The 12,086-nt window shown below is 44.8% G+C and overlaps 1 protein-coding gene across 1 annotated transcript; it reads right to left on the bottom strand.

Annotated features, from left to right (window-relative positions):
* Positions 1 to 2,988: 2,988 nt before the first annotated feature.
* LOC121967973 lies at positions 2,989 to 11,567 on the bottom strand. The gene is made up of 3 exons (XM_042518503.1): positions 11,556 to 11,567; positions 9,917 to 11,106; positions 2,989 to 3,200 (listed from the first exon to the last, which is right to left on the bottom strand). The coding sequence occupies exons 1-2, from the start codon at positions 11,565 to 11,567 to the stop codon at positions 9,991 to 9,993; spliced, it is 1,128 nt and encodes a 375-aa protein (XP_042374437.1). The 3' UTR covers positions 2,989 to 3,200; positions 9,917 to 9,990.
* Between the last annotated feature and the right edge of the window lie 519 nt (positions 11,568 to 12,086).

Genomic DNA, 12,086 nt, shown 5'->3' with positions numbered 1-12,086 from the left:
AAGAGGATACCTGTTCTTGATGGTGACTCGGTTCAGTGCCCAGTAGTCTATGCACAGGCGCATGCTCCCGTCCTTCTTCTTCACGAACAATACAGGCACTACATTTGTCAAGCAGCTCCTGTAATTACTCCTGAAGTTCCTTCAGTTCTACTGGAGTCATGCGATAAGGTGCTTTGGAGATAGGATTTGTACCGGGAATGAGTTCTATCTCAAACTCAATCTCCCTGTCTGGTGCTAGGCCTGGTAACTCTTCAGGGAAGACTGCTGGGTAGTCACATACGACTCGGACCTCTGTTAGCTGTTGGTCCTTGTCCTGACTGGCATTGACTACATGCGCTAAAAATCCCGTGCATCCTGAATCTAACAATTTCTGTGCCTTCAGAGCTGAGAGAAATTTCTTGGCCTTTCTCTTTGGTTCTCCGATGTACTCGAATTGCACTTCTGCTTCAGGTTGGAATACGACTTTCTGTTTACGGCACTCTATAGAGGCACCGTATCTGATCAGGAAGTCCATTCCATGGATGACATCATAATCAGTCATATCTAGCACTATCAGATCACAAAAGAGTTCTCTGTCTGCTATCATGACTGGCACTGCCCGGAGCCAGTGCGTGGACGCCATAAATTCTCCCGAAGGTAGCATCGTCAAAAACTGACCACTGAATACCTTTGGGGGTACTGCTAACTTTTTGGCGAATGCCCTGGATATATAAGAATGGGTTGCCCCAGTATCGAATAAGACAGTTGCACTTTGCTGTAAAATACTAATTTGACCTATAACAACTGTCGAGGCATTCGCTACGTCCTCTCTGGTTAAGGAGTAGATCCTTGCATTCGTCATAGCTGGAGGGGCTTCTAGTCTGCCCTGGCTGATGTGTGGACCATCTAAAATGGCCTGCATCTGATGTAGCTGTGCTGGCTATCCTCCATACTGTATCGGCTGTGGTTGAGGAAGACTTGTCTTATTCGGGCATTGCTTAGCCATATGTCCTTCCTGTCCACATTCGAAGCATCCTAGTGTGCCCTTGCGACAAACTTCTGGGTGAAATTTCCCACAAGTAGCACATTTGGGATAACTAGGCTGTTTGCTGGCTAGTCCTCCCTTTGGGTAACTCTCTGGTTTGCGCTTGTTGCTGGAGTTCCCTTTCCAGTTAGAGCTGTGGCCCTGTTGTTTCTGAGTACTTGAGCCTCCTTGCCCTTTGGACTCTGAGAGGACTTGTTTCTGCTGCTTGATGTTATTCTAGTAGTGTTCGGTGGTCAGAGCACTGCTGACTAGTTCTTCGGTGATTTGCGGCCTATGCACGCCGCCAGCCACGTTCATTACTATTTCCGGCCTCAGCATCTTGAGCATCAACCGGACTTGTTCTTTTTCTGTGCTGACTAGTTCGGGGCATAGACGAGCCAGCCTATTGAATTTCTTCACGGCTTCCTCAACTGATAGGCTGCCCTGACGAAACTCAGTGAACTCGTCGTAATGACGGTTTGTGACCCGCATGTGAAAGAACTCCTCGAAAAATTCTTTCTCGAAGTCAGCCCATGTCATCTGGTTCATTGGGTGCTTCGCTCTGATTCTCTCCCACCACATACGTGCATCTCCTGTCAAGTAGAAGGAGGCACACTTCACTTTTTCATGCTCTGGCCAGTCTAGAAGCTCCATCGTACTCTCTAGTGTTTTGAATCAGGCTTGAGCATCCCATGGTTCACTGGTGCCTGAGAAGTTCTCTGGCTTGACTCTCTGCCACTGGATCAGATAGGACTCTCTGCTGGGGCTACTGGTGCTGTAGGCTGGACTGGTGGAACCTCTATAACCACTGGGGTTGCTATGTTTGGTTCCGGAGTGACAGTGGGAGTATTCTGCTGATTAGCCTTTAATGTGGCTATTTCTTGTTGATGTTCAGCTAGCTGCTATTGTAACTGAGCCACTAATGCTGTAAGGTCTGGGGGAGGCACTGAACTGCCTGCCTCATGCTGGGGCTCAGCAGCTGGTGCTCTTCTAGCTGAGCATCCTCGTGCCATTTCTAAAGGAACACAGGACATACATAACTAAAACATCATGTTTACAGAGCTAATACTATCATGTTAGTTACTATCACAACTAAACATACTTCAGTTATCTACAAATATGAAAGCAATAAACATACAAAGTGAGAGGTATTCTTACTTGGAAGTTGCAGGTTCAATGCTGATGTGTGTGAAGGAAGTATGGAACTTGCTCTGATACCACTCTGTAATGACCCGCCTTCTACTAACTAGGCTGTAAGGCCGGACCGTCACATTATGATGTGCTAAGCTATGATTTAAGGTGCAGAAAACTGGATTAATTTAAACCTTTGCTAAACTAATACCATTTCTTCATTCTACATGTGCTAAGGGATGCAATCTAAGATATCCAGGGCGTATCCTACATCCCCCATGGTCTAGGAGCTGAGATATAAGGTTTCCTAGTCGAAACCCAGCTTCCCAATCGATTCAGATTGCACTCAATCGATTGAAAGCTATTGAATCGATCCGTTGATCGATCAAGGTTGCTACTGTATATAAAATAAATTCTGGATCGATCGGCTGATCGATCCAGGCTGACCAATCGATCCAATGATCGATTCAGGAGCTCTTTGTTCGCGAGAGCTAATCCCCCGATCGATCCATTGATCGATCCAGCGTGCTTCTGTACACGGTAGAAATTTCTGGATCGATCGGCTGATCGATCCAGACTTGCCAATCGATCGGAGGATCGATTCAGCAAGGTTCTGTTCACTGGAATCAGGCCCGATCGATCGGCTGTTCGATCCCGGGGCCTTCTGTTCACGATAATCAGCCCCCAATTGATCAACCGATCGATTGAGGTCCCTCCAATCGATCGGTCGATCGATTGGAGTTTCTGATTTCGCAACTGAGTTATGGTTTCAGCACTGTTTTGTGCAGAAATCTCACATATAACTCTATAAGCACAGATGAAACTACTAAACACTATCAGGGCTCATAGTTAACTATCTGAGACCATGGCAACAAGTAATCTAAGTCTAATTATCACAATTCAAGACATCCAAACAACTGAAGATGCAGAAAAGTAACACTACAAGAAAATACTAAATTCTTAAGGTTTCTAATTCCTCCAAGGTCTTTATTCTAAGTTCCATCCACACACATCTTCATCGCATTGTCCTCCAGCCTCCGCTAGTCCATCTTTCCTTTACCTTTATCTGCAGTATAAGGAAAAGAGTATCTGTAAGCTTGAGAGCTTAGTAAGAAACCATCTACTTCACTAAAACATGCATACGATGCAATTTACATTTTTAAAGCATGCTTTTTGAAATGTATGAATACAGAACATGTAAGAGCATGACATGGCATACAAGCAAACTAGTCATGGTAACAAGTGCTACTGTAAGCTATCACATTGTATCAATAGAAAACTAAATTGATACCAACAAACTGAACGGAGCAAACGCTAACTAATGCTAAAGCTGTACTGAATTCACATAACTAATTGTGAGGTTTCGAAAACTATTTTAGTAGATAGGTTAAAATAATAATCATGCTGCTGTTTGGGCCCGACAACTGTACTTGCTGTGCGCGCATCCCTAACTAGACCCGGGGTTGCAAGTCCCGCATTTAGTAGGGTTACTAGGTTATCTAAACCTAGGGACGACTGTGGGAGCCCAACCCAATGGATATCTAATCCAGTACAGTGCCTCTGCTAAAATAAAATACTGATTATAGCTAAGTTCTTTTTATATTGCTATTTCTAGGTTGTCTGAACCTAGAGGCGACTGTGGGAGTCCACCATTGGATCGTAGTCCCATACAATTATAGTAAAACTATGCATACTGAATAAATGCCTCTATTGCATTTACTAAGCTATTAAAATGCCTAAGTTGCATTCTTTTCCTGTGCTACACTTATTATCGAACACCTAGTGTGCACTATTGCACAACCTATGTGTCAAAAATTCGTATGCTACTAAACAAAGCAGAAATTCACACGAGAGCTACTTATACTGCAGGTGAGGGGTTTCTTACTTTCTTCTCTAATTTTCTTACGATTATACTCGCTAGATTTCCGGAGAAGACGATCCTTTCGACAATCTTCTCGCGTCTATGCGTTCCTCTCGCGGAGGGGAGCGTCCCCGTATCTAAGATGTCGCTGGAAGAAGCCCTTGGGACCCTAGGGATGGAGCCCTAGGTGTGCTTGTGGTTGGCGCCGAGAAGAGGAAGAGAAAGGAGAAGGGGCGGCGGTGAGGGTTTGAGGAAGAGTTTTCTCGTTTAAGAAAATAACAGTTCCTCACTTAAATTCCCTATTTATATTAAGTGGGTAATTCGGCCCAACTCAAATATAAATATAATTGTTTCCCTCTCCTTTCAGCACGGCCCTGCTGGGTTCACTTGGTTACTAGAGTCCACCACAAGGCGTAGGACCCAATAGGTCTCGGGTTCAATTCCCGCGTAGGTTATTTTACGATTCTATTTATTTTTGCTACTTCCGCTACTCTAAAAATTCTATAAAAATATCCTAAAATTCCAGAAAAATCATAGAATATTTCTAAAATAATTTTGAGAATTTTCGGGTGTTACAGTCACATAACGTCGTATGAGTAGCTGTGGACGATAAGTACGTGGCAAAGCGATGAAAAGAATAAACGCTGACCAAGCGACAAAAGACAGACAAAATACATTGAGCGAATGTCGAAAGAGTGATCTGGCGAATGTCAAGCGATATCGAGCAGACGGTCGAGGGATGCTAAGTAAAATGATTGAGCGACAAAAAATCAATACCGGGCGACCGAAAAAGTGCCAACCGAGTGATAATAAATCGCGACCAGGCAATAGAGAAAATGACGGACAATCAGAGTCGCGAGCCTGTTCGAGAAAAATCTTGACCGAGCGTCAATAAATTATGACCGGGCAATAGAAAGAATGATGGACGAGCAGAGCCGTGATCGTGACCAAGAAAAATACTGACCGAGCGTCAATAACTCGCGACCGAGGAAAATACTGACCGAGCGTCAATAAATCGCGACCGGGCAATAAAGAGACCAACAGACAAGCAAAAGTCGTGCTTGTGATCGAGTGAGCGCCGAACAAGCGAGTGTCGACCGAGCGACCGTAAATCGCGATCTGGCCATAAAGAGAATGATGGACACGCAAAGTCGTGAGTGTGACCTAGCGAGTGCAGACCGAGCGGCAATAAGTCACGACCTAGCGAAAAAATATCGACCGGGCGATAAGGTGACTGCCGAGTAGGTCGAAAGACGATGGGCGAGCGATGTAGAGTGCACAGCCGAGAAAGTCTTTAAGCGATAGGTCGATCAGCGTAAAGCGAGTAGACGAGTGGTACCGGTGAGTGGTCAAGTAAACGACCAAGCAACAACATGAGCGAAATACGAATGGCGAGCGTCCGGCAGGGTGACGAGCGGGGCGAGTATGTCGAGCAGAGCGACAAGTAAGCGATGAGTGCCGACCCAGCCACAGCGGTAAGCGAAGCGCTAAGGATGAGTGCCGAGCAGAGCGACGAAGCGTGCACGATGAGTGCCGAGCAGTGCGGCGAGTGAAGCGATGAATGCCGACCGAGCAACAACAGTGAGCGGAACGTGGGAGCTGAGTGCCGGGCAGAGCGGCGAGTAAAGCGAGTATGACGAGTGTCATGCAGAACTGCGAGTGAGTGATGAGCGCCGACCGCGAGGTCGTTGGGCGTGAGAGCATGCTCACTTATAACTCGCACTGAGGCGAGAGTCTGGAGGCGTGAGAGCAGAGCTCACTTATAACTCGCACTGAGGCGAGAGTCTGGGACAGCCGACCGAGCAGCTCGGTCGTTGGGCGTGAGAGCAGAGCTCACTTATAACTAGCACTAGGGCGAGAGTCTGGGACAGGCGACCGAGCAGCTCGGTCGTTAGGTGTGAGAGCAGAGCTCACTTATAACTCGCACTGGGGCGAGAGTCTGGGACAGCCGACCAAGCAGCTCGGTCATTGGCGATACTCTGGTCCAAGACCAGTGGCGATACTCTGGTTCGAGACCGGTGGCGATACTCCGGTCCGAGACCGGTGGCGATACTCTGGTCTGAGACCGGTGGCGATTTTCTCGACCCCGAATGGGGGAGGTAAAAGATGACATACTTCGGTCTGAGACCGGTGGAGACTATCTCAACCCCGAACGGGGGAGGTAAGAGATGATATATTCCGATCCTAGACCGGTGGCGATTATCTCAACCCCGAACAGGGGAGGTAAGAAATCTGATAAGCTGGCCCGAGACCAGTGAAGACCGCCAGACCCCGAACGGGGGAGATAAGCCTTAAAGCCCGTAGAAGTAAAGCCCGTAGCCATATGAGGGAGCAAAGTCCGCAGCAATAGAAAGAAACAAAGCACCGCATGTGAAGGGAGTAGTACCTGTAGATGTAAGAGGACGTAAAACAAATAGAGGATATAGAACATATAGTAGCGATAGAGTAAAGCGCCTATAGCAGTAAGAGGATGTAGAGCCCATGGTGAAGGATGCAAAGCCTGTAGCACACATGATCGAGGAACTGGGCCCCTGGCCCCTGATTGGAGAGTAAGGTCCCTAGCCTGTAATCAAAGAGCGAGACCCCTAGATCCTGATCGGGAAGTGGTACTGCAAGTCTATGATCGGGGAGCTGTGTCCCAAGTGTATGAGCGGGGAGCTGTGCCCCTAGAGTATGGGCGGGGAGCCGTGTCCCAAGTGTATGAGTGGGGAGCTGGGCCCCTAGTGTCCAATCAGAAATTGAAGGCTCTAGTCTTTGATCAAGGAACTAGGCTCTTACTCTTTTATCAGGCAAATATAGCAGTTCCTATAATCGTAAAAAGAGAGCAGAGCTTGTAATTGTACCTTATCGGGGAGTCGTACCAACCGGCTAAGGGTTTGTCTCGGTCCCTTAACTCCCGAATACCCGTGGAGTCAGGGAAAAAACATAACGTAAAAACTAACCTGTCAGCCAGCTGAAGCTCCACTCGATCCCTCGACTCCCGAATACCGGTGGAGTGAGGATAGAAGATAATATGCTTATCGGGATCCTCCGGGACTGTGATATGATAATGGCAGAGAACCTCCCGACGTTGTCCCTCTTCACGTTCCGGAATAGGTTGTTGTGTTCCCATAGACAGCGCTAAATTGATCCCGTCCGGAAGCTAAGTCAGACGGACCTGTTGGTTGCTACTCGGAAAACCTAGAGGTTCCACTGTACAAAAATTTTGTACAAAGGTCTGAACCTTTTCCTAGCTACCATGTGTTCTTTTAAATTAAATTTTTGATCGCCTGCGGAACTTAACACGTTTGATCCAAAACTTAATCTATTTGTTCTTTAAGGTTTAGACTTGGATCTCCTACGGAACTTAACACGTTTGATCCAAATCACCTAAGTTATTAATTCCATTAAATATTAATTTCCATAATTGGTTCCCAGTACTGACGTGGCGAGGCACATGGCCTTCTTGGATATGGGAACAACCACAACCGACTAGACAAAACCTTTTATGGAAAGCTAATATTTAATTTCCTAAAATAACTTTAGGTCAACCAAAAAGAACAATCAAATCACAAGGAAAAGAAAAATAAAAAAATAAAAGAACACAACTTCGAAAAACATATTCGAAATACTAGAATCGTAAGCCTCTTGTATTTGGTATTATTTCCATAAATAACTAGCATGATGCGGAAAGGAAAAATTACTAGTTATACCTTCTAAAAAGACCTCTTGATCTTCTACCGTATTCCTCTTCTAACCTCGGACGTTGTGTGGGCAACGATCTTCCGAGATGAGAACCACCAAGCACCTTCTTCTTCCTTGCAAGTTTCGGCCACCACAATTCTCCAAAAGAAGTAGAGGTCCGGCCACCACCACCAAGCTCCAAGGGAGCTAGAACCAACCACCATCAAGAACTCCAAGAGAGGTAAACTGCCACTAAGAAGAAGAGAAGAAGAGAAGAAGAGAAGAGGAAGAATAGGCCACACCAAGGAGGAAAAGAGAGGAAGAATAATAGAGTTGATCACCTGAAGGCACCTCTACCCCTCTTTTATAATCCTTGGTCTTGACAAATAAGGAAATTTTAATAAAAAGTCCTTAATTTTTTTCATAAAAAAGAAAAATTATTTTAAACAATTTTCTTCTTTTAATAATAATGGTCGGCCACTTCTAATTCCCCAAAACAAGGAAAATTTAATTCACACAAGAATTAAAACTTCCTAATTTGTTTCTAGAAATTTATAAAAATTTCTCCAATAATTTTTATCCCTTCATGATTGGTTAATAAAAAGGAAATTTTATAAATTAAAATTCTTCTTCTAAACATGTGGATAATTTCCAAAAGCAAAGTTATCTCTAAAAATTAAAATCTCTTTTCAATCTACAAATAAGGAAAGATATCAAATCATTTCTTAATCTTTTGTAGAAACTAATAAAAGAGAATATTTAATTTTTAAACTTCTCTTTTAAATTATTATCATGGTCAAAAAGGAAAGTTTTTCTTAAAAATAAAATCTCCTTTCAATCTACAAATAAGGAAAGATTTCAAATCTTTTCTTAATCTTTTGTAGAAAGCTTTAAAAGGAAAGATTTAATTTTTAAACTCTCTTTTAAAAATAATTTTAATAAAAAATTCTTTTTAATATGATGTGGCCGGCCACCTAAACTTGGGCTCCAAGTTATTGTCCGACCACCTTAAGGCCAACCTTTACTTGGCCGGCCCTAAGCTCGAGCTTCAAGCTTAGCTTGGCCGACCCTATTGGTTGGGTAAGAAGGTGGGTATGTGGTGGGTATAAATCTCTATATACAAGAGGCTACGATAGGACCGAGAGGAGGAATTGGTTTTGGTCTCCATGAAATTAAGCTTCCCGTGTTCGCCAACACACAACTTAATTCCATCAATAATAATTCATTCCACTAAAGAACTATTATCAACTATCGCACCAATCCCAAATTACATTTTGGGCTCCTTCTTATTACGTGTTAGTCTCCCGTGTTTAAGATGTCGAATGTCCACTAATTAAGCGAGTTATCGACAACTCATTTAATTAATATCTTAGTCCAAGAGTAGTACCACTCAACCTTATCGCCATGTTGGACTAAGTCCACCCGCAGAGTTTAACATGACAATCCTTATGAGCTCCTCTCGAGGACATTCTCAACCTAGATCACTAGAACAGCTTCCTTCTATAATCAACAATACACACTATAAGTGATATCATTTCCAACTTGTCGGGCTTATTGATTCATCGAACTAAATCTCACCCATTGATAAATTAAAGAAATAAATATCAAATATATGTGCTTGTTATTATATTAGGATTAAGAGCACACACTTCCATAATAACTGAGGTCTTTGTTTCTTTATAAAATCAGTATAAAAGAAACGACCTCTAATGGTCCTACTCAATACACTCTAAGTGTACTAGTGTAATTATATAGTTAAGATAAACTAATGCCTAATTACACTACGACCTTCCAATGGTTTGTTCCTTTCCATTATGGTCGTGAGTTACTGTTTATAATTTATAAGGTACTGATAACATGATCCTCTGTGTGTGACACCACACACCATGTTATCTACAATATAAATTAATTGAACAACTACATTTATCATAAATGTAGACATTTGACCAATGTGATTCTTATTTCTAGATAAATGTTTATACCAAAAGCTAGGCTTTTAGTATACACTCTAACAGGACCGTCGGGTGAGGTGGCGAGAATGTTGACTGAATCGCGACGTTCCGGATGGGGGTGTGCTGAGATGGCTCCCGTGTTGACCAAATCTTCTGAAGTCCTCTGGTCAACGCTACTTGCAGCCAGTGACCGGGTTGACCCGGCCCCCGGTACCCCGATACTCGAGGCAGATCCAACGAATATATGAGTACAAGACTAAGCCATAAAATAATGAAATATGCATAGAATATGAACGGATAACGTACCTTGGCTCAGGGGGGGTGCCCTCGGATGGGACGCGGCTCGAGTTGTCGTGACCCGGAAGAGTAGCTAACTCTGATCAGGCTGTAGAACTAGATCTGACGACGCGGAGCTGGACGCGGCACGAAATCGGGAGACGATAGGCAGACAGAGATAAGACACCGGTACGCAGACCGGGATAAGGCACCGGTACGCAAACCGGGATAAGGCACCGGTACGCAGGCCAGGACAAGACACCGGTACGCAGACCGGGATAAGACACTGGTACGCAGACCGGGATAAGGCTCGCAAGCCGGGACAAGGCACCGGTACGCAGACCGGGATAAGACACCGGTACGTAGACCGGGATAAGGCACCGGTACGCAGACCGGGATAAGGCACCGACACGCAGGTCGGGATAATGCACTGGTACGCAGACCGGGATAAGACACCGGTACGCAGACCGGGATAAACTATCGACACGTTGGCCGGGATACAACATCAGTACACAGATAAGAATACAACATAAGCACACGAGTCGAAATACAACCACCTCCCGAAGGAAAAAATACGACGATGGCTCGAAGGCTCGACCAGTGCCGAAAGCGCATGGCGGCGTGGGTCTAGCGGCAATGTCGCGAGGTAGAGGGGGAGAGAGATTGTCGGTCCGGCAGCGGCGATACGCGGAGAGGAGGAGAGGGAGGCTGTCGGTCCGACAGCGGCGATACGCGGAGAGGAGGAGAGGGAGGCTGTCGGTCCGACAGCGGCGACACGCGGAGAGGAGGAGAGGGAGGTTGTCGGTCGGCAGCAGTGCAGCGAGGAGGAGTCGGCGGTGGCATCGAGTGGAGGAGGAGAGCGGTAGACGGTCTCGGCGGCGACAACTTAGCGAGGAGGGAACGGAGAAGGGCAGTGGTCTGCCCGGCGATGGTGCTGGCTGAGAGAAGAGAGGAGGCGGAGGAGAGGAACGACTATGAACTATCTGATGATGGCGTCGCGAGGAGAAGCTGGAGAGGAGCCATGGCCGTTCCGGCGGTGGCAACGTCGCGGGGAGGAGAAGGGTGGTAGACGGTCTCGACGGCGAGGAGTTGAGCACGAGGGGGAGAAGGGAAGGGGAAGAAGTGACGACCGGTAACCGTCGTCGGCGCCGACGAGGAACCTGGCAGGAGAAAAGGCCCCTTCCCTTGGCTTCTATGGCGGCCGCCCCTCCTGCCCGAACCTACCTTCCCCCTTTTGCTACAGTACCTCCCTTTACCTCATAAAGCCCTAAGCAGCCAAAAGACCAAAATGCCCTCCCTTTCTCCCATAATTTCATCCCTGCTCTTCTCCCATTATCCGTATCAGATATTTTCTAACTTCTAAAAGAAAACAATTAGTAAGCGTGATGCAAAAAGGTAGTGCATCATTCAAATGAGTAACTCCTAAAACAAAATTTTAAATCCCTCTTAATGAATCCGAATCTTAGAATTCTTATACTACAAGTTGAGCATGCAAGTTTCTCAAACTTCAAGGAATAAACACATGGAAAACATGAAGCTATTGTAGAGATTCGTCAAGATAATTAACCCCAAAATTAGTGAATAAAACTCCCCTAAAATAATCCGGAACTTAAGAATTCTATAACATAAATTGAGCACACCAAATTTTCTAATCCCTAAGGGTAATTACATGGAAGGTCATAGAACATTTATAGAGTTATCCTCAAGATAAGGAACCCCTAAAATCAGTGGTTAAACTAAGATACATTTTTTTCGTAAAAAAAAAAAAAAATTGCAATTAAGATGATAAGCCACAAAATCATATTCAATTATGAGGATGATGCACATAAAATCCAAATTAAAACTCAAGGTTCATAAGCTAAACAAGGGGTTTTAAAACCACTACATACAATATCTGAAATTCCACATCTATCCCAGCATGTTGGAGCATAAGAAGAGGACTATAAGTAGGATAGTTGAAATGGAGGAGAACGTTGGATGTTTTATCCGATCATAAATTAATTCTAAAATAAAATCATAAATTGATTCGGTGTAAACGAACCGAATCAAGCCGAATATGTAGAAAAATCTAAGGCTCGAATTCGACTCGAAATAGGTATATTCAAGTTCGAGCTCAATTCGAATCTTGAAATTTTTAAAATTTTGGTTTGAGTTCGGTTCGAATTAGGACTCCGGTTCGAGTCTTAGATTCATTTATTGC

The sequence above is a fragment of the Zingiber officinale genome, chromosome 3B (assembly GCF_018446385.1).
Source record: "Zingiber officinale cultivar Zhangliang chromosome 3B, Zo_v1.1, whole genome shotgun sequence".
Lineage (NCBI taxonomy): Eukaryota > Viridiplantae > Streptophyta > Magnoliopsida > Zingiberales > Zingiberaceae > Zingiber > Zingiber officinale.
The sequence above is the reverse complement of the archived record's forward strand: the minus strand, read 5'-3'. Positions and strand labels throughout refer to the sequence as shown.